The 25,156-nt window shown below is 43.0% G+C and overlaps 1 protein-coding gene and 1 long non-coding RNA gene across 18 annotated transcripts in view; one reads left to right on the top strand and one right to left on the bottom strand.

Annotated features, from left to right (window-relative positions):
• Window positions 1-25,156, top strand: part of LOC115585715 (uncharacterized) — a 120,357-nt gene that overhangs the window by 39,884 nt on the left and 55,317 nt on the right. The window contains exons 3-5 of one of the 4 annotated variants that reach the window (XR_003984751.1): window positions 5,245-5,351; window positions 7,605-7,715; window positions 20,830-23,851. This is a non-coding gene — a long non-coding RNA (uncharacterized LOC115585715). Of the gene's footprint in view, window positions 1-5,244; window positions 5,352-7,604; window positions 7,716-14,154; window positions 14,548-20,829; window positions 23,852-25,156 lie in introns of those variants that run through there. The other 3 variants (XR_003984750.1, XR_003984752.1, XR_003984753.1) reach the window with 3 other exon arrangements.
• Window positions 1-25,156, bottom strand: part of LOC115585712 (membrane-associated guanylate kinase, WW and PDZ domain-containing protein 1-like) — a 106,543-nt gene that overhangs the window by 17,033 nt on the left and 64,354 nt on the right. For 2 of the 14 annotated variants that reach the window (XM_030424308.1, XM_030424320.1), the window contains exons 4-16: window positions 23,187-23,375; window positions 21,809-22,076; window positions 21,459-21,506; window positions 21,106-21,188; window positions 20,474-20,596; window positions 19,584-19,622; window positions 17,666-17,723; window positions 16,828-16,946; window positions 14,647-14,769; window positions 14,187-14,372; window positions 11,590-12,201; window positions 3,661-3,695; window positions 556-811 (exon numbers count right to left, since the gene is read on the bottom strand). In XM_030424308.1, coding sequence (XP_030280168.1) covers window positions 556-811; window positions 3,661-3,695; window positions 11,590-12,201; window positions 14,187-14,372; window positions 14,647-14,769; window positions 16,828-16,946; window positions 17,666-17,723; window positions 19,584-19,622; window positions 20,474-20,596; window positions 21,106-21,188; window positions 21,459-21,506; window positions 21,809-22,076; window positions 23,187-23,375 — 2,139 coding nt within the window. The remainder of the gene's footprint in view (window positions 1-555; window positions 812-3,660; window positions 3,696-11,589; window positions 12,202-14,186; window positions 14,373-14,646; window positions 14,770-16,827; window positions 16,947-17,665; window positions 17,724-19,583; window positions 19,623-20,473; window positions 20,597-21,105; window positions 21,189-21,458; window positions 21,507-21,808; window positions 22,077-23,186; window positions 23,376-25,156) is intronic. The other 12 variants (XM_030424318.1, XM_030424321.1, XM_030424309.1 and 9 more) reach the window with 11 other exon arrangements.

Raw genomic sequence — 25,156 nt, forward strand, 5'->3', positions numbered from 1 at the left:
ATCTGTGAAATGGATTCATGCAAAAGAAGGCAGCTGATATCAGGCCAAATTGCAGTCGTTGATTTACAAAGCACAGCAAAAATGTGAAATCATTGGTAATCTTTCTGGTATCTGCAATGAGAAGCAGGTTATTATCATTTATCCGTATTGGCTGAAACAAATCCATATTGTGCATCTCTAATCAATACCAACTTCATGTCTGTCTGTGAAAAATGAGGCTAGGGCCCACGACTGGTTAGCTTAGCTCGTCATAAGGACTAGATACAAGAGGAAACGGCTCTGTAAGATGATGACAAAACACAACCAACAGCATATCTAAAGAAGGAAATCTCAAAATAAGTCGTTACATACATTGACATCCACAAAAATGTATCGCCCTGGATCTTTCGGTAAGTCACTCGACGATTTAAAGAGATTCTCTCTGGCTAGATGACCTCCTAACAGAAGGTTTAAATGTTGATAACATACAGCTTGGGGATACATCTCTCCGACTGTTTAAACTGTAAAGTCAGCAAAGCTTTAAAATTCGTAAAAATCAGTTAGAGTTCTACTCACATCGGCTCTCGTACATGCTCCTGGACTGCGCCCAAATCTTAAAGGGGTCTGGCTTCTTCTGCAGGGTGAGGGTGCCATCTGCAGGGTCCTGAGGGGGCAGACCTGGCAGAGGCTGGGTGGGGGCAGCAGGAGTGGGAGCCACAGCCTCACTGGGCATGACAGAGGGTGGGTGGCTGGGAGAATCGGTGTGGGTGCTGCGATGGCTGCACACACTGTGCTGGGAGCTGCTCTGGCTGTCTTTCCTTTCTAACTGATGCTGGGTGGACAGAAAACAGAGAGAGAGAGTGAGAGGTGTACGTATTAAAGGGACGGGGGTGGATATAAGCAGGAGACGGAGGTAGAGGGCAGAGAAAGGAGAAAAAAGTGAGAGTGATAAGTGAGTCAGTGATGAGAGTGAGATACAGGGGAGAAGAGATGAGGGAGAAAGGTGTTGATGGAGGACAAAGCGGAAGAAAAACGCGTCCAAGGTCATCTTTTTTAGACATTGCAGTAGAACATCTCTCAGTAAAAAACGTTAGCTGGAGTGTAAGGAGAAATGACTTGGTTTCCATGGTTGCGAGACAAAGACAGATGGAAATGTGAGGGAAATTTAATGAACAAAGATATTGCCTTTTATGAATCTTTGTTTATTGCAGAGAGTCCCTTGCTTGGGAGTTATGCATAGAATCAAGGTTGGTCCCAATTAAAACATGAATGTGTAAAATCTCAACAGCAGAGAAGAAGGCTGGTGGATGGGAGAGAAGTATTGTGAGTGCTTTGTTGCTACAGTGAAATAAAAAGTTTTTTACACTTAAATGGTCGCTAATTCTTTTGGCCTGTCACTTCTGAAATCTATGTAGATTGCTTTAGAATGGTAAACATTGATTTACTGGTACCTGGTGGTAGAACTATGAAATATATCACATCTTTATATAACCTTATTCTCTAAGTAATATATGTCCATGATGATGATTTTACCTTGGACAGGCAACATAAATGCTGCATTTGGCAGGAGACAATTTAATTCCCTGGCTGCATTGAATGCAACATCATCCGATAAATGGAGTTTTCAATGGATTCAGGAAGGATAGCAAACGTATCATGTTTGGCACAGTGTCCCAGCTATTTCAGTGTTGTACGTGCTAGGCCACATTCCTGGTAGAAATGTGAACACCATATTTCTTCTGTTTACCTAATGATTGTCACAAGAAACAATGGAATGACTGCTGATTTTCACTTTTCTGGTTATGTTGGCACCTGATAAGCCTTTAAATTTCTGGATCTGTCACTCAAACTATTGAATTTCTTCTCACCAGTGCTTTAAGCAACACATGCCCACAAATAAACCTTAATGTATTGTGTTAATACAGGGCTGTGTTTGATCTGAACAGCTGCTTAAACAACATATACTACCATTACTTTTTTTTTACAGCATGTTAATGTACTGCTCGGCACCTTATGGTTTTCTGCAATCTTTGTATTCTGATTCTGTAACCAGAAAATATACATGTCACCATGTTATTATGAGCAGACCATTACAAAACACTTTACAGCTTTATGATGAATGAGCCTTACAGAGAAAATGCAATTACTGACACCGAAAAGGCGCCAAAATGACAACTGGATCATTTTTTATCTGATATGAATAATAAACAAGTGCATTAAATGGTAGAAAAGCTACGGCATAGTCTCTCCCTCGTCACACTGTACGAGATGAGGGTCAGATTTTTCAGTAATGCTTCCTAATGAGGACAACAGCCATGCAAAATTGACTTCGCATTTGATCACTCGAGACTTGCTTAATGTGCTGAGACAGCACAGTCTCTATCGCATATGTGAGTTTACTGTGAGCATTTATTTAGACTCTGAACTGGAGGCAAAATGGTTGTTCTGGGCTGACACGACGTCGCATGCAGCGTGACATTTCACTGACATAACACAGAGGGGGGAAAAGTGGCTTTTCCTCACTGGAAAACTAATCCAAAGTGACAGTCAGGCAGTGCCACTATTGGTCCCACCCGACCCCCTTACAGCCCCCATCTCTCCTCCATCCTCTGTGCCATGTGACCTGAATAGGTAACACCCACAACCCAGACTGAAACCATTTCAAACTAATCCTAATTCTAACATCCAGTCAGCTGAGGGGGGGGGGGGTTTAAATGTCAGTCGAGAGAGGCTGGACGACGTTTTCTTCTACTCAAGTGGTGGGAATTGAACCCATCACTGACCTTGGGTGAGCTTGTCCGGAGGACACGCCATTCTGCTATAACTCAACGGCTCTCCAGGGGTGAATTAGGGTGACAGTAATTTAAAGCTGCAGGGGCATCTTTTCTGAGGTTGCATTGATTTCTTTTACAGGTTGAGATAAGTCGTAAAAATGGGGAGGCGTTTTTAGAGCTTTTTAAACTCCTGAATAACTGCACCGTCCCTGCAGGGACCCTCGTCCACACAGCTGGTCTTTCTGCCTCTTTCTATCCTCTTTCCCCTTCCTCTCTTATCCATCACAACTACGAGTCACATTGCAATCTGTTGCAATCTCTCCTCCAGCTTCCCCAATCCCCCTCTGCTTTGTTTCCAGCTCACTCTCTCATCATTGCCCCCTTCTCCCTGTCTGTTAGCCTCTGTATCTGTGGGCTATCATAGTGATTCACTGTTGAGGGACAAACCATCTCCTCACTGGTCCTCCCTTCCCATATTCACATCCATTTTTCCTATCTTTGTCTCGTGCACATCTCCCCTCTTCCCTTGGCTGTGGCTGTCTGCCCTCCCCAACAGCTGGTCACTGTTACACTGTTCTGCCTAGGCTATGCTTAATCAGTCACAGGATGGCAGCGTGGCAGGAGAGGAGGGATGTAGAGAGAAACACAGAGGATAAAACAAAGAGAAATGCCAACACTGAGGCAGGAAAACAAGAGGACAACAACAAAAAAAAACAGTCAAAGTGGCAGAGTGAGAGAAAAGTGAAGAGAAATGGTGGCAGCAGGATAAAACGTGAAGATGTATGAAGCTCGGGATGCACAACCGTAGAACAGGAGTTAGATGTGACATCTCTGTTTCTTTTGGTCTTTAAATAGCGCTCCTTTCACTCAGTAGAGAAAACATGCACACACACAAAAGAGTACTCACCACCAGCTTTGGACTCCTCTTGGCTGGCACCACTCCTGCAAAACATCGGCAGAGAGACAGAGAGAGCATTAATGACCTGCTGTGCTCTTCCCTTGTCCCCTCTGATAAAAAAAAAAAAAAACTCCCCAGGACGAACGAATGGACCCTGGTTCCTGCTGCAGAGCAGAGCGCAACTGGCCCAGCTGTCTCTCTCTCTCTCTCTGTCTCTCTCCTTCTCCTCTTCCTCTTCCTCCTCCTCCTCCTCTCTGTTGCTTTCTCTCTCTGAGCAACACACTGCGCTAGGCTGCTCACTAATCCAAGTGATCTCCTCCCCCCTGTGCTGTATCCCGCTCCACTCGGCGCTCTCACCCGTGCTATTAGAAGAGGAGCAACTGATCTATCTGCATTACACAGGCTGACTTATGCTGCATCGGCTCCGGACTGCCTGTCCGAGCTACAGGTCCCCACAAGCAGCCCCGGACCCCCTCCCTCTAGCCCGCTTGCCAGCTGTCTCTAACCATGAGCTCTCCAGCAGAATCTCAACTATTACCCACTGAGAACGGAGCTCAGCAGCTCAAGCGTCATATCAAAGGAAAGCCTGAGCTTCTGCCTTACTATGCACATCTTCTGAGCAACTACAGAGCTGTTTCCTCTCCTCTCCACTCCCTGTGCTTTGCTCAAGGCTTACATTGAGAAGCTGATCTTCTCTCTCTGCCTTTTTCTTCCTTTTTTCCCTCCCCTTCCTCATCCTCCGTGCAACATGACTTGTTCTCCCTCTATCTGCCTCGATCTCTCTCTCTCTCTCTCCCTCTCTCTTTCTCTCACACCAGTTAACTTACTGTAGAGAGTCACCAAGAAGATCAATCTCATTTGTGCTAATGAAATATTAATACTAGGAGCCGGTCGTCAGGGGAGAGGATTCACAGCATACCAGTGTAGGGAATAATCTAGATTCCCACTTCAACTGCTTTATCTTCACATCCATCACAACCCCAAACATTTGATTCATCACGTTGGTTCCTCAACCTCGAGCATATTAACACCAACCTATTCAGATTCCACGTGATTGTTTACCCCGCGCACCGCTTTCCAAGAATATGCCTTTCCCTCTCCAATGCTTCTTTCCCCCGACTTACTATACAGCTCAGTATGTTTAGATAAAATTAGACAAATTAAGGCATAAATTACATAAGGCAGAGTCAGGACATAGAGTTGCAGTTGCCAAGGCAATCAAGTAGTTTTGTATACAGTCGAAGCCGTCTGATTTGTTAAATATGAGGAGTGAGCAGCAGCCCATTTACATTAATGCCAGACCTTTGATCCAATGCAGAGCCATTCACCGTCATTTCTGCCATATAGGCAGTCAAACATCTGGTACCAAGAGTGCACAGAGAGAAAAAAACACAACTGGAACTATTAATAGAACGACGTAAAGACATGCAATAACATGCGAGCATCCATCTTAGCCTCTTTCTGCTGCATTGGCAAAAAAATCATTAAATGTTAAAACTCTCTGTTGCTGCAAAGCCCCTCTCTCTACACGATTCATAATTTATCCTCGCTATTTTCCCCTCCCTCTCTCTCTCCCTATCTCTTCTTCCTCAGATTATGGGGTGCCAGTTACTTGAGCAAGTGGAGCATCTCGGCTGCTGGTGAACGTCGTTGTGTGTTTGTGTGAGTCTGACCCCGGAATGACACACACACAGGAGAAGGTCAGATGTCAATAATAAGTGTTTCTCCATTACAACAGCAGGTTATATGACCCAGGAGCCCTAAATTACACGTTGTAGGAGGTCAATAAAAAGCTTCCACTTTGAAACAACCTCTGAAAGTCTTCAAACTGGCAACGAGGTCGACATGATTACCTTCAAGTGTATAGAAATTGGATCTAACTACGGCCATATGGCTAATAAATATGGGCCTGGAAGTGGAGGAGACTAAAGATTCAAGGAATGGACGTAGTTCGACCCAAACTCTACATTCATCCACCGCGTCAGCTAGAACAGCTGAAACAAATGCAGCGTGGTGTGAACGCATCTTCATGCATGATGCAGTCGTTAACACTTACTCTGGCATTGTGAAGCTGATGCATAAATGCGATTCAGAGTTGATCGAATCTGGCTGAATGTAACATTTATGAGCAGGTGAAGCTTGGCGAAGAAGAAATTCGGGAATCGCATGTTCCTGCACACACGCAACTGTGTGGAGGCATCCATGAATTCATGCATGCCATTCAGATGTACTACCAGCATAGTCGGGTATGAAAAAAGGTGAGCTTTTATTTATGCACAGCACACAGACATTGAAGAGGATGCAGGTACGCACAGACACACGGAGCATTTACATTATGCTCCTGAGCCATAATCCCGATATTTTTTACTTTGCTGAAGCTGCTGAATGACGGTAAAGCTCTGCTCAGTACCCCACAACAGAGCGCCGCTGGATTTAAAAAGACTGAGTTGATGACTGAGGATGCAAGATTGGCTTGGTGTAAAGGCCTGATGTTATTATATCCGAGGCAACCTTCTTCCGGAATGATTAAGACTGTGTCCATTATTATTCAAATGAGACGGGAAGTAAACAAATTGGGAGTGAAAGCGAGCGCCGTCAGTTGTTTGGTGACCTTAACTGGCTCTAAGCATCAGTGTTGGTGGAGGCTCATTTATTTCTTTTACAGCAGACAGTGAATTACGACTATAATATCTATCTGAATTACACAGAAATGTGCTTATGAGGGAATTACTCAAAACAGGAAGCCTTAAAGACATGTTCATATTATCAGCTGGCATTAGGAGCTTTAGTTTTTTCTCTTTAGTAGCCTCTAAAATGTGTGTGTGCTGGTGATAAAGAAATGGGTCAGGCGGTGCTTTGTCTTGATTAGCTTTCAAAAAATGTCCTTCAAGGCTTTCAAAAAGAAACTTCTCACACAGAGATTACATTTTTGAGATTGAATATTTTTCAGTTTCTTGTTCAGTGAAATAAAGAACAATGTGAGGTTGGCTTGCTTGCATGGCTTCAAAAGTGCGTATGTGTACGAAGGGGAGATTTTTTATTCTTTTTTTCATCCTGGAGCAACAGCTCTGAAAAAGCACGAGCTTTTACAAGCTGAATACGCAGCGTGATGAGTGGCCCACTGTTTCAATATGCTGTTGAAGCTGTGGCCTTGGTGGGTCTTTGCAGAGCCCACACAGAGCGAGAGAATGGCCCTTCCTCCACGCTTTCTACATATATTGTTAGACGGTGTGCAACATGAGTAATGTTCTCTTTTGTTGAGCTGAACCCATAAACATTTGTCCTCGTTCTACTTCTAAGATTGTCCTATTATCCACAAGTCCTCTTCATCTACTCTAAATTATATTGTCCCATTCCTCCTCCTCCTCCTCGTCTACCATCATATTTCATTCCTGTACCTTAATTTCCTCTACATTTTATATCCCTTCTCTCTGTCTTTTCATTTTCTCTCTTCTTTCTCTCTGTCTCTCCGGGGACAGGAGCGCTGTGCACGATTGTCATGGCAACAACGATGGGAAGACAAGATGGGGGAGTCATAGCTGGCCTGGCCTCCTTTACAGGGGAAGATCCTGTGTGTCAAAACACACCAGATGTTGTCTTTAAAATTTTATTGGTTTAATACAATTTCCAAGACTAGAACTGTAGGTGATAGTAGGTAGTTTGAACAGGTGGATAACTGCGAAGAGCGTTGCAAAATTTACAGAAAGATAAAAATGGATCCTGCGCCTTCACACTTGCATTTCACACATTTGTGAAGTGTTGTTAGATGCAGCCATTGACAATGAATTCAAAAAAACATCCATCTGGCTTGTCAAGCTTGTTTTTTTCTTTTAAACAACTCTCACCACACAGTCCTTTAGCAGGTACTTCCTCCGTTACTACACCAACCTGTTCTACCTCTTGTCTTTTTTCAATCGCGCAAATCACACGTTGCCTGTCTCCCCTCTTCTCAGGGCTCGCCGACCACAGAATGGGAACTAAGAGACCGTTTGCTGCGAGTTCCAGACACGAAAATGTGTCTCTGTTCGTTTCAGACACACTCTGCCATTGCATTGAGCATTAAGGTAACATGCACCGCCTTCTGCAAATGCTCTGTGACAAAACACATTTGAATACACTTGTGAAGCTGTGTACGTATCTGAGATTAGCCACAAGCAAACTACACTGACACTGCTCAGTTCAGAGCAATGCTGCCTCCTGGGATGAACTGTTGAGCTGTTGTTGTGTTTCAAAAGATGTTTTTTTTTCCCTATCCAAAACAAGAAGGCAACCCAGACCCTGCAAGTAAAAGAAAATGGAACAGGAAAGGAAATGTTTAAAAGCCTTTTTGTACAATGGGTAGATCAATAAAAGACAAACCACTCTGGAAAAAGCCAACATGTTTTTAGTCAAGGCTCCAAACTACCTGGTGTGGCTACACCTATTCAATGGCCCAGTAACATGACAGGTTGAAAAGAATGAAACAAAAAAATAAACTAAGATGGAATGACACAGGGAAAGAAGATTTTACAGATACACTAAACGCAGAAAGTAGACACCCATTGGATAACACAGTGGGTTGTGAATAAAGACGGAATCATATACAGAAACATGTAAAACATATATATTCCCTGAGACTAAGATATTTTAATGCTTCCACTCTTGAAATCCCAAAAATGAATCAGACCAAACGACGTCCTCCTATTGGCTGTGGCTACAATAGGTGTAGCCACACCATGTTGTTTTCTTGTTTGGAGCCCCGATGAAGACCTAGTGGCCGAAAGATGTTTACTCTTTTAATGATTTGCTTTTTTTATGACAGGCTGAGTCTCATACAGTATATTTCCTTCCTGGTTTTAAAAATGTGCGAGTGCCTGCATGGCATTGTTTTTTGTTCAGGTACTCTTTAAACTAGTCATTACTTTTCCGAGATGTTTCTCTTTTCCACGCAGACGACTCAGTTTGAACCTTTGAAGCTTAAGCTACTTTATTTTTGTCAGCGCCACGGACCGATTCACTTTGATGTCGTGCTTACAAAAACAGTCACTTCAAAGCAGTAAACTGCTGTAAACGAAATCGTACGAGCTTTGCATAAAACATGCATTTTAGATGAACGAGATGTATATACTTTGAAATAACATCATGAAAAAAAAAACAGCATTAAATTGTATGTAAGCGGACGCGTGATCTACCCGGAAGTCATTGTAAACACACATTGTGATTTGGGCTATAAAGATTGACTATAACATTTAATATTTTGCTAGAATACAACCTCTGTGACACTTCTGTGACACGTCTCAATCTACTGCAAATTAGATACGAAATCAGAAAAAAAATAACAATTGCTGGGGGAGACGAAAGCCAAGTGTCGTGTTTGAGATAAAACAATCCCTGTGGAGAATCCTTGTGTGATGTTCTGTTTGTTTGACCTTGTGCTGTGAGCCCTCCTTTAAAAACTGCCTCTGCTGACTCTGAGTCAGACAGCGGAGATTGATGAGTCACAGATGAGCAGATTAAGGCTTCTTCTCCCATAGCTGAAGTCCACCTTGTTCCTCCTCCTCCTCCTCTCCTCCTACATCTCTAAAACCAATCCCCTCGTACACGCTCCCCTCGCTGAACTTCCAGTGCTGTTCAGCAAATCTCACACTCTCTCCTCTAATCCTCCACCTCCACTTTTCTCAAAACATGATCCCTGGTCCTCCTATTTCTCATCCTCAACTCGCTCTCTTCTTATCTGCTTTACCTTGCTCCTCTTAGCTCCCATAATTGTTGTTTGTGAATGATTATGCGCTAGCTGCAAGCGATCACTTGAAAGGTCACTGCATCATTCTCAGACGGAAAGCAGAGCACGCAAGAACTGTTATTGTCGAGTGCAGCTGCAACTAGCTATTGTTTTCAGGGTTGATTAATCTGTGATGTCTAGTATAGGATTGATCAAGTAAATTAAATGGGTGTAGTCAAGTCAGCTTCATTTATATAGATCTAAAATCACAACCTTTGAACTACATCCTCCGTCCTTCGGCCTTAGACCCCCTAATTCCAGTCAGGATAAACTGAATAGTAGAAAAGTTAAATACGTCTGCAAATAATAAAACTGTCCGTCACAATTCCCCAGAAAGCAAGGTCATGTCTTCAAATTGCTTTTTTTGTGTGCCTAATGGTCCATTAGACACACAGACATGAATGGTGACATTCAATGTACAGAGATATTGAACGAAAAAGAAGCAGATCCTCTTAATTGAGAAGTTGGAATCTTAATATTTGTTCCACATGCCACAATTCAATGTCACCGTTAACTGCTGCACACATTTTGCTCGGGACTGTCAGCTGTCATCTCCGAAATCGCAAAATGCGAGCTCAACATCTCAGCAAAGTTATGAAGCATATTACATCAGACTCCTTTCCCATTTTGCATTTGCATCTTTTATACCAGATCCACATCTAAGGGCTGCGTATCAAACCTTAATACAGTGAGTCAGTTGTCTGCTGTTGCTGAAAGCTTGCTTACTCTTCTTGACTTTTTCTTTGATCAGACAATTTTTTCCATTTAAACCATAATCCTGCCCATTTAGAATGTTCTGTCAGCTAAATAATCATACAGCCACTGGTGTTTTGAGGACATTTAACATTTTAGAAAGTCACTTCTTTAGTAAAATGAAAGCCTACTTTTCAAATTCTAAGCAATACTACATCTAACTATTAAGACAGCAGTATCGGTAATCTAAATATTGACTCCTGGCTGCCTGTGTGTTTGTGTAGTTTCTGTAGTTTTCCTCATCAGTTGGGCATTCACCTGACCTCATAATGATGACAGGCTGGTGTCAAAGCTAAAAGAGATGATCTATGCTGTTGTCAGCCTGCCTCAGTGACTTCCTGTAGCCTCCATTGCACTTATCCTCCCCTTTATTTCCTCTCTGTCTTGCCCTTGCTCTTTTTGTACATTTCCCTCTATGCTCTGGTAGTAGGAATACCGCCCTGTATCCGTATCATTCTCTCTCTCTCTCTCTGTCGAGGCACACTGTCACAGGCCCATAATGATGCTGACATTTAACACAATAAGGAGCGTTATTCCAGCAGCAGTGCACAAGGTCAACTCATTAGAGGGCATAATTGATGTTGGGTGCATATTCCAACCTGCCACTAATAGAGATTTGGGTCAGCTGGCGTGGACTGCAATTTAACAACAATAAGGACCGGACACAAATGAGGGACCTCGAATGTCATTCAGTGTCAGCGCGGATACTTCACACTCGGGCAAACAATTTGTTTTGTTTTGACATTTCAATGAGAAAAACATTTATCTCTGGGTCATTCCAGTGGCATGTGTGGCAACCAGAGAAACAACAACCGCCATTAAAAGTCAGCATTTAATAACATCTGATTACATAAGCAAACACAAAAATAGCAAACGTATAAGACAACAGAATACTCTCACTTGTTCATTCCAGATACGGTATTTTCAAAATGAAGTCACACCCTTCACAATGCCAATTATCACATAGACGAAATAAGATGACAGCAAAACGTGGACAGTGACAAAGTCTCTGAGGCCCAATTCAGCAGCATCCGTATTCATAGCAGATACGAGCCCCTGACCTAATGTGCTCCTCCTCCCCTCCCCTCTCATTCATCCATCTCGCCTCTTTACCCAGCCTCCCACTCCTTCCCACACTCAGCTGCTCATCGACTGCCATGCTAACTCAGCCCATCGTCTCTGCGCCTCTCCTTGTTTCAGCCCATCCAGCCCGAGCGTTTTCATCCCGTCGCCCACTCTCTTCCTCACTTTTCTCTCCTGCTTTCTCTCCCCATGCCAACTATTCAAGCTGTTGTCTCTTCAGCAGACAACAGGGCATTCTTTTGTGCGCTTAATCACATATCCTTCCACGTCAAAACTTCACTTCCTGCATCCGTTTATCCGCCCCTGATGACAAATATCTGACATCAAGATGTAATACATACCTCTTTGAACCAGCATGGTGACCTCGCTGCCTCGGGGACATTTGCTCAGCAGGTCCACCACTTGATTGTGGCTCATATTCTGGACGTTTCTCTTGTTGACCTCCATTAGAATATCTCCCTCCTTTAGACCACGGCAGCGTGGATAGTCCACTATCTGCTTTACCCTCTGCCCTCCTCCCGTCAAGCTGTCGGCGATGGTGAAGCCGAATCCCTTGTCGCCCTTCTCCATGTGGATAGTGATCAGCTCGGGTTGGGTGGCTATGGACGAGGCCAGTGTGACCACATCACTGGAGTAGCCGTGCGAGCTGTTGGACGTCACGTCTGCCGAGGGGCTGTGCGACCGCGGCTCCCTCATGCCGTTTATGGGTCCGGCCTGGTTGGAAGGTGAATCAAACGTCTCCTGTCCGTTAACGATGATAGGCTCCTTGTCTAAAATCGCCACTGAGGTCACCAGGCTGGTGTTAGGGTCATCAGGGTCAAAGGGCAGCGGGTAGCCACGGCACAAGGCCAGGTCCACCATGGAACCGATGGGGATGGATTGGAAGATCTTCACCACCTGAGCGTGGGTGTAGCCCAGCACTATGGTGTCATTCACACTGACTATCACATCACCTGCATGAGGGAAAATGACACATTAGTGATGCCATCGTTTACACAGTTAACAGCTATTTACTGGGGTTTGAAGTGAATAAATCCGGGTTTTTTCACACTGTAGGTGTTATTTATTATTACTCTCTAGATGTGTGAAATAAAGCAGGAACACTACCGACAAAATGTATGCTGGGATATGATCTAACCCCCTGCAATCTTGATGTGTGGCCCAGTTCTAATGTCACCCTCAAACCCTGATCGCTAAGGGTGTCACAATTCTTAAAAACTATAAATCGATTTGACTTTGATTCTAGGGTCATGATTCAATACGATATTCGGTTCAAACATCTTTTTGCTACAGGCAGCTATGCCATGGTGTTAGACTGTTGCATGATTTTTTTTTTTTTTTTTTTAAGTTGAGTTTCTCATACCTTTCCTTAGTAAACACTCTTCCCAAACAAATCAGTAAAGAGTCACTGGTAAATGTGTCAGTTATGTTCAGTTTAGTTCTTTCCCCATGGGTAAAATATCTCATATACCATATCCCAAACTAATCAATAAAGGATCTCTGATATCATCAGCCGTAGTACCATTCAGCTGATCGTCTTCGTGCATTTGTGGTTTTTTTTCTTTCTCTGGACGTGCGCAAGTAGGCGGGGTGGAGAAAAAAAATAAAAAGGAATAAGTCATGATTTCTCTGCCTCTGCTGTTGGAGTTTCTATTTAAATGCTTAAAAAAAAAAAAAAACTTTCACTGGGACCTCTGATCGTTTCAGTTTTACTTTTTTAACTCTCCACTCCATTCATAAGAATATAAGAGAGAATTGCAGATCCTGATTTGAATTTCAGTTACTGAAAATGGAAGCTTATTTTGATTTAAATTTTCAGAATCAAAGTCGGGCCACCCATACTACACTCTGACCCTCACAGATATAAAAACTTCTTCATAGATTTAAGATATAGCCGGAAGCAGAGATACCGCCTTGTGTTTTTTTTATGCATTCGTCTGTCTCATCCAAACCTGGCGCCGGCATTACCGATCGTCTGGTCTGACCGTCGGGCTTGTTCTGTTAGTAGCAGCTCATGCAGCCGTGAGAAGTCTGGTAACCTCACTTCTTTCTAACTCCACAACCCCCAGATTTTTTTTTTATTAGCATTCGGTCCTGCCCTACTCGGCCTGAAATGACATCACTAGAGGCAATTTATCAGACTTCACACAGCTCCCTCTGGAGCCCCAAAAGACTTTATATAACTTTTTTATGTATTTTCAGAAGTACTTTCTTTGATGTGTAAAATTGGTGGAGTTCCCCCTTTGATGGACATCCCCTGTGACATCACCGTAACTGTGTGAGTTCAGGAGAGTGTGAGGGCTTCGAGCGCTGTAGGAGGAGCTGGGACAGCACTTTGTAAAAATCACATTACCTGGACAGAGACATGTCCATGCACAGTGAAGTGCAGGTGGCTAATATTTCAGGCTGTATGTAGATGATTGAACAGAATGTTGATTGTTTGTTTTCTATGTATAAGCAAAAATTTAGTCAGTTTCAAGACAAACACATACAGTATGCAGTGTCGATTAGCGGCGTGTGTTTATAATCAACAGGAAAATGTCATCCTGCATGTTTTCTGTTGTAGTTCCTTTTTTTTTTTACTTTTTCAACATCAGCGCTTTACATAATGTTTTTTTTCCTGAGGCAGAGTCTGCAGAGTTGCAGACTTACAGTATGGTAAATGTGCATGAAGGTCCTGAAAATTAATTCAGAGACCCCTTATGCACTTCCTGAATTCACGGTGGGAAAGCCCCGAGCCCTTATGAACTTTTTCTGGAGACTGAGTGCATATGAGGGGACACTGGAACTGGGCCAACAAGCAGCACAAGAAGTGGATGAATGTAGTGGAGGACATTACTATGTGTCTGTGTGTGTGTGTGTGTGTGTGTGTGTGTGTGTGTGTCTGTGTTGTTATATGAATACAGTGCCCCCTGTGGATGGTGGTTTAGTACTGCACCTGTCTCCATCTTGCCATCCACTGCTGCAGGCCCGTCCAGCACCAGACTTTTGATCTGCAGAAACTCATCTGGCTCGTCGCCTCCGACCACAGTGAAGCCGAAGCCACGACGGCTCTTCTTCAGCTTTGTGTTGATGAAGGTTCCTTTAAGCTCTGCTGGATTTCTCGTGAAGAAAGGCTTTCCTCCTGCAGAGCGTCGGAGAAACAACTCTTAGCCTTGTGTCCAGTCACATATCCTACATTGAACATTCCTAAATAATCTTTTGAACATATGGTGGTTATTTTGTCTCTGAGATCAGGATCATACTTCTGCTTTCGAGAAACAAAACAACGTTTTGTAGTAAACAAAAACCAAATCAGATCACTTTTGTTGTATGTTGTATGTGATTTATCTTTGGGCCGATGTCACGAGACATGACAGAAAGAAAAAAATCAAGCAGTAGTAGAGACGGAGATTTACGTTTGGCTCCTGCAGGGCCGGGAGGTAGAGTTGGTGGGACCTGCGGATCCCTGTAGGTCTCCAGGTGGTTTGGAGCATAGTTTGCTAACGGAGCCGCTGCTGAGGAGTGCTCCTCTATCCACTCTGCACGGACACAATTACACAAACACATTAATGGAAACACACTCCACATGAAAGATGTATTTCCATGCCACACACATGCAAACGAATAAACACTTAACAGCAAGACACATACGGACACAGAGCAAATATTTAAGCTGATATTACACATGTTGCCATTTGATTCACCTCCATTGTACATTTGTAAAGCTTATTTTAGCAGCTTCCACCAGTGTTATATTTTAAAAGGAAGATACTCAGTGTCAGTGTTTTTCAAGTGTGTTTGATTTCAGCGGTAATGTAGCAAAATAATGTTATTTGCAAAACATAAGTGACAATCTGACGCTTAGTGCTGTCAAAAAATATCGATCATGCATCATGAAAGAAATTACTATTTGTGAATGTAGTCACTCCTGTTATAATCCTTTGTCTTACATAAGCAACTCTGTAAATGTTCAGAGGGCTTTAAGGTGTAATTTGTAGAAATTTGGCCAGAATTCGAAGCTAGCTCCGAAAACCAAATGGGACGGAGTATCCCCAGAGTTATCTACAACTGCTGTTCTTTGCTAGCTATCCTTGGCTTTTGCTAGCTACTGTGAGCTAATTGGCTCATGGCTCAGTTAGCCGTGGAGCCGGCGGCCCCAGAGTTAGTCTGGACTGGGAACTCAAGCTCAACTAGATCTGGCCACCTAATGTGAGTGTGAACACGGCTGGGCACCGAAGTGAGACTGAACCAGCCTCCAAGACCGACTGAGGTCAGTCTGACAACAGGGGAGACAGTACGGAGGTGATTTACAGAAGCTCTTTAGGGATGACAAGACACGGCAGGCACGTACGAGAGAGGCGAACGGCGGTAGAGAAGCGGCAGAGAGTGGGTGAAAGCGGCGTGTAGAACTAGAATACTTTCACATCTTACTCTGTGAATTGAGGATTAATTTTGACCACCCCAGAGGTGATTGTGGAAAGACAAACCAAGACTGTTATATTTAGTTTATGTCAAGTTTGGAATGAAGTGTGTTTTATGATGAATCAATGAGGAAATGAAGCTTGTCTTAGTTCAGTAAAAGAGAAAGAATTGAATTCAGAATGTTTATGGTTGTATTTCTATGTTTAGTAGGAAAATAAAAGTTATCTACCAGCTAAAACTAGGCGATCAGACTGTCGCTTCTTGTCGGTGCAAAATGGTATTCCTAGATGGAATGAGCCAGGGCTAGCTGGTTAACATATTAACTACAGTAGACATCTTTCAACTTTCTGTTGATAATGTTAGCCAATGTTTTACATGTTTCAAACAAAAATTCTGGCCATATATTACAAATTGTGTTGCAAATTACAAATTGTGAAGTTGCCATGGATTCATGTAGTTAGCTGAGGGCTACAACTTGAGCCCTGTTTTTATCTACTCTTTTGCAAATTGGCTCCATGAAAAGTCTGCCGAATTAGTTATCAGGAGTTCCTGTTTGCTAAGTATCTAGGGATGCACCAACAACTACCACTGGATTACTTTAATACTGCAGGAAACTTGAAAACATGATGATTCTCAGGCAAGTTCTGGCCTCGTAAGGAGAATATTTTTGGGAGAATTTAAAAGCAGATTAATGGATGTTTATCTGCGATGGACATGGGGCATGATACCGTCCTTTGAGAGTGGAAGTCACACTGAATCTAAAAATATGTTGATCAGTTTTTGTGTGACGCATATTGCAGCAACTGGGGCGCTGAGGGTTTTAAAGTACTTTAATAGCCCCCATTAGCTGTTCATCTCAGATGCTGCAGCTCCCTCATCTCTTCCTCGTCTTTTCATTGCAAACCAAAATTAAATGATAAAATACACAATGATGTACAGCATTTATGATTTGAAATTGTATAAATTAAAAACCTAAACACCAAAGACGTCACCGAGGCTTGGGCCAGCTCTCTTTTAGGGAATCAAGATTGTCACATTTTTGTGACGTCAAATCTCGGAAGAGAGAATAGCAGTCTGGCCCAAACCCGGTACAGCACTGGACAAACAAGAAGGACATGACGCTCACAGACATGAAGAAAGAAAGAAATGGTGCCGTGCCAGGGCAGGAAACGAACCTCGAATATACCGCTCACCTTCTGGAGGCTGCGGCTGCTGCTGCTGCTGCTGCTCCAGGATTTTTCGACGCCGCGCCTCCAACACTGGGTTCTCATATTGGGTCTTCCTGTTTATATGACTGAGGCAGACAGGGAGAGGAGAGGAGACAGGTCAGGATTGATTAGAAAATGAGAAGAAATTAGTTATAGTAAGTCAAAGCTCCATCAAATGTGCTTTTATCAGTGTGAGGTTTCAGCCTCAGATTTGAAAGCCGATCTTTAATTTAGGGTGTCTACAGGTCCTTAAAAGGCCTTTACAGTCATTGGATAGTGTTACGTTTTAATCTGTGAGGTCTTAATTGTCAAAATATATTTCTCTTCTAATATTCATTTTGGGGGCCAGATGTATTAACGAAGTGTAAGGGCAAAATTGTTGAATATGCTTTTTTCTCACACATAAACTTGTACTTACAGAGGAAGAATTTGTGATGAGAATGTGTGCATGTAGAGCTGTCTCTTTCTATGACAAAACTCCTTTCTTCTTTGAAACCATCACCTCTTATTGTGATTATTCTATGTAATTTATTCTATGGAATGTCACGTTTTTTATCTGGCCCCTTAGTTTGTATTAAAGGTTTAATCGAAGTGAATTGAAAACCTTCCTCTACATGGGATCACATATATACCACGTAAACTTTGACTTAATGCAGTGCTTGAATAATATAAACAAAACAATTTATCATTTTTGTCAAAAACGATCTTGAAAAAGTCTTAAAAAGCTTAAAGTGTGTTCCGCGTAGACACCCTGTAATTTGAAGAATCCCTGGTTTTCTTTGTGTCCCTGAGGCGATGAACTTACTCTACATAGTACACCCCGTACACTGGGTCTTCTATCCTTTCCCATCCTGGAGGCAGCTCTGAAAAACAGAACACACACAACATTAAGCGCAGAATAACAATGATTTGAACTCGGTCATTAGCAGAGCTGAGTGAGAGTGCTGTCGGTTCCACTCCAAACGTTTAGTGTCTTATTCTGCAGTTACAGTACATGTGTTTCATATGTATTTGCAAAGTTTAGTTGATATCATATCTCTCTCTCATGTAACATTTCTGATTATGGCAACAGAGGGTCAAAATGAATTTTAAATGGTAAATGGACTTGCATTTCTATAGTGCTTTTCCAGTCTACTGGCCGCTCAAAGCGCTTTCCAACACAGTTTTAATGTTTTCCTTCACAGTTTTGTATAAGAGTTTGGATCCGTTTTATTGTCTTTTCGTTCGCCTTCTGGCATGTTAACGTGCTGCCTTTGGATTCCCGTAAATTCTCGCCTCTTAAAACTTAACGACTGTATCTAATTACAGTACCTTTGTGGCCTGTAATGCTCCCTTTAATAATGTCGGTACATTTTTTCAAGCCCCAAACTGGCTCCTTAATTAACAGTCCACTCACATGTCAGGCCCGCGTTCCTATCAGCAGGTGTTCTTATAAACTAATTTATGACCTGGATCATCTCCTGCTGCCTCCAACCACTTTGTTTTGGCCCCTTATGTCTAAATAAATGTGAAAACAAAGAGGCTGCAAACTTCAAACAAGTCCGCTTAAACACACTCTTCAAACACACAACAAAACACTATGAACAGACGAGGGCTATCAAACTGACACATTCCCACCGAATTGTTGGCCTCCTCCTCGCCGCATCTGATACCAGACAGAGGCATTACCTCCTTGTGTTACTGCGGGGCCTCTCCGAAGTCCAGTAAACACTTTTTTTCTAAGAGGTCGGATTTCACAATCAATAATCACAGATCGTCTGCACCTGAGCAGCCAGCAGTAATGAAATCTTAGAGCCAGACATGCGAGGCCTTGTTGGGGCTGAACTCTAGGTCCATTACAGGGCGAGAATCAGCAGCAACAAAACACTTCTAATTTTCATTCTATGAACTGTGAGGGTGAGGAGTATTATTGGTATTCTTCAAAGGCAAACTGATTTATCCAAGAAAAAGACGCCGACTTTAGATGCAGATATCAGACTCGTGATCATCAACATCTAACTGAACCACAGACTAACACATGTGAGGGATTGACACCGCGGGGCCCTATTACAGGCTGAAATTCTAGAAAAGCAGAGCAAGAAATGCATAAAACAAACAAACAAATGAACATGTTTACGTCAGATGGATTTATTTACCATCGCTAAACATAATCCGTCTCTGTTGTGCAGGAATCTGTGGAGTCGCTCTGTGGAGTTTCTCGGTAAACAGACACAGATTTGTATACATTTACAGCTCTCTGTGTGTATCCTTGGGGTCTAAGAAACATATTGAATCCATCGCTGCCCTGTTTCTTTAGATTTTATGAAACCTGCGCTGTATACTCGCACTCTTCTTCTTCTTCTCCTCTTTTTCAGTCATATTGCTGTTCGAGCAGATTACCGCCAACAACTATCGATATGCGCCACCGCTCTCCGCAGGTGGCACAATCATCTATCATGTCAAACCCTCTGCTTGTAGCATGCAGAGCACGAGCTGGTAGAGCAGAAAATACAAACATTATAACACTGCTATACAGCTCCGGCCGCGCTCAGAAGCTCATTTAATTCCTTGCCGATATCTTTTATCCTGCGGCCTCCTGACAGAATCCAGAAGCTTGGATTTCAGACAGTGTCGACAGAAGAAAATCCATTTCAGAGATGGATGGTTCATAACCGTCACGTAACCTCATAAAAATCGTCAGCTTACACTTTGTTTTAAACAAAACAAAAATCTAGCAGTCTTACCAAGATCGGCCTCCTGTTCCTCCGTATGTATCCCTTCTTCTCCAAGTTGAAAGCAGAATGAAACAAAGAAAACCAAATGAAGAGCAGAAGAGGGGGATGGATAGCAGAGGAGAGGCGGGTCGGAGATGGAGGAAATCAAGAGTAAATAAAGAATGAGGTGACAGTTTGGGGAAAAAGGCAAATAGGGAAACACCTTAGTTTCAAAACTGACAACAACAACATCCAAAACACACCTGAGCAATGTAGAGCGGCGCAGCGTGTCACTCTATATTTCAACCACATGATGGTGCAATTTAGCCATCTGTTTTCTGAAGCGTGAACTGTCATGACTTGAACAAACCTTCAGATGTATTTGGGAATAATGTGTCAAGTTCTTCAGTGTGTATAGTAATAATAATGACACTAAATCAACTATTTACAGTTAGGCAAATGTAGAACACCTGTCACACCAAACCAACAAATCTTCTGATCAAAACTGTCAAAACTCAGATGAAGAAGTAAAGAAGCAGAAGTAAAGTCCTGCACACACTATCACCTCTGCATTGATAGGTTTTTACAAAAATACTCGCATTGTTATTGTTAAAAAAACACATGATCTTATAATAAGGGCTTGACCCATTTCTTGTGTGTACTGTACTGAAAAGCCAGTGTTTCATTTTGATTAAGTTGATGGGGATCTTGATTGGTGAGCTGTTGCATGTGACTGTGGACCATAATTCAGTTCTTGGCTGTATTTGTGCCCGATCTCACTTGGAGAATGAGAAGTTTTGAGAAAGGTCTTTGTGACTGAACAGTCGACTTTTTAATAAAATCTATCCATCAATCACTCAGTAATCGCTGTTTCACTCCGAGGTGGAGCGTAAGCCTTCAACGGTTTGTTTCCATCGTACCCAAATTTGAGCCAGAGTCTGCTCCAGGTGTAAAGTTCTGCCCTCCACCTATCTCCTTCATGTATGGCTCAGTCGAGGATGAATGGGCTTCTGGTGGTTTCCAGTCTCCAAGTTTGTAGGATTCTATTGAGAAATTTGTTAAAAAACACTTGGACTTTTTGGAGAATTCGAGGGAAAGTACAAATCTATCCATGCAGAGTTGAAAAGTGTGCAGGAGTTCACGCCGTGTAGGAAGTCGATCTTTTATGCATGTTGCCTTCGGCTCATTGTGGACCTAGTTGTTGAAACATGTTGGCTCTTTTAATGGTTAAGCCACTATTTTAATATTTCCTTTTTTACTTTTCTTCCATGTGGAGTGGCTGGATTACCTTCCGGTTCTGAAGGACAGTTCTCTTAATATTCCAAGATTACCTGTCATTTTCTGGAACTACAGTGGATTACAACAAGCTACCAGACCTCTTTACCATCTAATATGACATGCTTTATAAATACGCTACTGAGAAAGGGAAGGAGGGAATACCAGTCAGCGCTCGGTACACAAGAGGAGCACTAACCAACCTTCAGATTCCTAAACCACAACCCAGAAGTGTGAATGTACTTTTTTATCATAGTAATGATGTATAGCCTCTTACCATCGTCATCACACTCTTCAAGAGGCCTTGAAGCTTTGTCTCTACACCGAGGATCCAGCCATGATGTGGTCTTTGTGTTGTGGCTGAAGGGAAACAAACAAGACAACAGAACAATTCAACACAGGCCATCAAACCGACACATAAAAGCACAGCAGGGGTGCATGAATGCATCAACAAGAACGAGAAAGTAAACCGCGTCAGCAAGTTTACAGAGGACAGCAGGCATCTGCTGCGAAGAGAAATGACAATAACAAAGCGACACAGGCGCGAGAACAACAATAAACAAGCAGACTTTTCCCTCTATTGTTAAACAAGAAATAACTGTAATTCAGTGATAGCAGAAATGAACATACAAGCTCTGAAAATGCACAGCCATGTCCGGGTCGTGTGCCTTTGTCGTGCTGCAGAGAGGACAGAGAGGTGGAGGTAGTCAGGTGATCAGGATGTGATCTCCTTTAGAGATCGGGACATGCAGGGATTAACAGGAAAGCAGTGGCACCCAGGGGGCTGGGCAGGTTGGCTGGGGAGAGGCCTAAAAACCAAATCATGGGGGAAGACAAGCCACTGGACGAACAAAAGGGATAATAGTGCAGGTAAAACACCAACTACAGTATGAGCTGCGGTGAGAAATGCATATACAGGCAGTGCAAAGAGTGTGTGCAGCAGATCCAACTGTAATATGTTGCAGGTTGTTGATACATACTCTATGAAGTACAGCTCTCCGCTCTCAGTGTAGGCCATCTCCCAGTTATCGGGCAGCGGTCCCAGCGGGTCCTCTGGGGAGACCTGCGGTTCCGCGAGGGTCTGCTGCCCACTTTCTGAGGTGGAGGTGGCCGCATTGTTCAGACCGCAGGATGGAGCATTGTCACGTGCGGGGTACGGCCGGAGGATGCCGCCGCGGCTCTCGTCCTGCTCGTTAGGGTTACCTGTGCACAACAAAGGAGAGGGGAAGAGACTACGCACTAAGGATCCTGGGTCACACAACGGGCACAACACAGAACGACAAGAAACACCAGAAAAGAACAGAAAGTTTATGTCGCAGTGCATGCAGGAAAAAGAGCAGATGCAATAAGAAGACACGCTCACTGTTTAGCACATATCATGCAACTTTAACCACTTCAAACTACTTCCCCTTCCCCCTATCTGAAGTTTGGCTCCCGCCCATTTCCAGTGTACTGAAAGGGCCCCAGGAACATGCTAATTCTCGAACTCTCTTTTCACCCCCACCCTGTTGTAACTCTCCGCCCATAAGCCTCTTTCTCCTCAAGCTAGCCATCCCAACCCCCCATTCCCACTGGCTCCCCAGTTCTGGCCCACTGTTCTCCACTACTTCCGTGGGCTTTTCAGGGTTGATCAAATGCTAATTCAACACTCTGGCAGCCTGGCAGGGGGATACAGAGAGGGCATACATTCATTCACAGCACCGAGAAAAGAGAGAGGAAAAAAAACCCCACCGTCTCTTGCACTCAATGGAATGAAGAAAAGGTGGGAAACACTGACGCTTTGGGATAAAAAAAAAAAATCTCATACTCTCACCTATTTTCTTTTTAGGTATATACTACAGGATTGATTCACATTCAGATGACAACGCTGCAGAGATGTGTTGCCGTGGAAAAAAAAAAAAAAAAAAAAAATTATCACCTGAGGCAGGAATATTAACACCTGATGCTCACGGGCTGGAGGGAATTCAATGAGCAAGAACAAGAAAAAAGTGAAAGATGTAGATACAAGTTAGAAATGATGTGAGGCCTGCAGCGCCGAGAGAAGAAAGATGCATCTCGTGAGTGTGGCCTGTAATCTGCTTCCTGCTCCACTGCACCCCTCCTCACAGGCAGATGGCAGTGTTTGGAGGCTCACAGAAAAAAAAGGAGTAAGCATCACAAAGACATGATGTAACCGCCAGACACCCAGCGCCGTACAGCAGGCGAGAGGATCATAAACATACACACTAATCTTGGGCACACACTCCCAAACAAGCGACCACTAGAGAGGAAACTAGATGGAGAATACTCAACGGACAGAGAGATCTCCGGAAAACTTCTGCAAACACAGAGGCTGGAGAGGTGCTGCTACACCCTCACCTGTAAAACTGTTGTTCATTTCCGTGGCCTGGTCGTCATCGTCGTCGTCAGCAGGCACTACTCGGGCGTTTTGCATGTCATTGTAGGACTTGGTGCGCTTTGGTGTGGACTGCTGGGAGCCTGCATCACTGAGAATCACTGTCCCAATGATGGGCTGCCTTGGCGGCTTGGGGGTCCCATAATAGTTACCTAGGCAACAAGAAGGACATTAGCATGCTTGAGAGAGAGACACAGAAGGAGGGGAGAAGGAGAGGCCGAGACAGAGAGGGAGGAAGCGGGGATAAAAACAGGCAGTGGATCCATGAAACCTCCTAATCTTTCGCTGAGAGAGAAGCCGTATCACAATGTGACCAGGAATCGTGTAAATAAGCAGCTGGTGGGAAAGCAAAACGCTTCTAGTTTGGGTTTGAGGCTGCAGAGCCGGATTGTCTGGACTCTGAAAGCACACTGAGCAAAAACAAAAGACCAGCTTACATCACTCAGCTTTCGTTTAAGAGCTTTTTCTGACTGACACTGTTTTGGTCTTTGGTGCAAACAAATGATTTATCGAATTTCCCGGGCAACATATCATGTACCCTGTATACTCTTCGTAAATGTGAGAAAAAAGAGGCGACTTTGTAATGGCAATGGCAACATTAAAGGGAACAGTTGAGGATTTTGGGAAATATGTTTGAGTTCAATAAGGGGATTGATACCTCCATTCACATCTGTGAGTTCAATATGAAGCTAGAACTGCAATCAGTTAGCATAGCTTAGCATGCAAGCTGGAAACAGCTAACCCAGCTCTGTATAGGGTTAACAAAACCCACCTACCAATCTCTCTAAATGTTATGTCTGATTCATTTAATATAATGATTGAATATCGCTTTTTCAACATCAATGCCAACACTGATAATTAGTAATCGAGCAGACCGATTACTGATATTTGGAACCAACATAAAACTAATATTTTGGTGTCAACTCGTGGTACTTGAATATTGTACTTGCACTCTTCAATAACTTGATCAGTTTAACACATGTTATTTTGCCGATTCAACCCTAACCCTCAATATGTAGAAGTCATAACGGCAAAAATGTTATTTCTTCACATTCTGCTGATGATTTTAGTGCATTTTTTGATGTTCTTAACTAAAATTCTTAAAAAGCACTTTGCTCCTTCAAGACTGGAAACAATGAAGAGCAGCCTGCATGTCTGTCCAAAACCAAACAAGATATGATAAAGGGGCACGTTGTCATTTTGGAGAATACATTGTAATGATACAAACTCAGAAATATAAATTTCTCCATAACTAATAAATTAAGGAGAATAAGGTCCCCAGAAAACAGTTTGCTGCCAGAGAAGTGGCAGGGTCCGCCAAATACAATATAGTTTAGCCTATAGTACGGGCATAAAAAGAAAAATATGATTTTTTTTGTTTTTATTGAAATTTCTTTCCCAAAACTTTAAATAGTATAAAAGTAAGAATACAATAATTCTGTATTGCAACAGTAATCACTGTTACAGAGTGTGTGGTCAGTAGCCCATGTCTCCCCTCACACAGCCTGATGCAGTAAAAGAGAAAGAAAATGTTCTGTTATCTCTGCCCACTTTATCCATTCAGGACAGGGAACTCCATTGCGGCTTCTGGCCGTAGTTTCATATTTACATTGTGGACCTGAAAGTGGTATTGATCTCCTCGTCTAACCTCCAACAAGAAAGCAAATAACAGTATTTTCCCAAAAAGCTGAACTATTCATTTAACGCTTTGAATTTAAAGCCATGGATGTTGTTGCGTGTCTCCTCCCATCATTTCCCGTCAAATCTTTGCCTTATACAATTAAATATCAAAGATTTCTCACAAATGAAGGAGAGGAAAGTATATATGATAAATATGCTTCTGTAGTCACGCTGTATGTCCATAAAGCTCCAGCGATATTTATGAATCAATAATCCTGTCCTCCCCTGGTTGTCTGGATGGCCACAGACTCCT

Source organism: Sparus aurata, chromosome 7, assembly GCF_900880675.1.
Source record: "Sparus aurata chromosome 7, fSpaAur1.1, whole genome shotgun sequence".
NCBI lineage: Eukaryota > Metazoa > Chordata > Actinopteri > Spariformes > Sparidae > Sparus > Sparus aurata.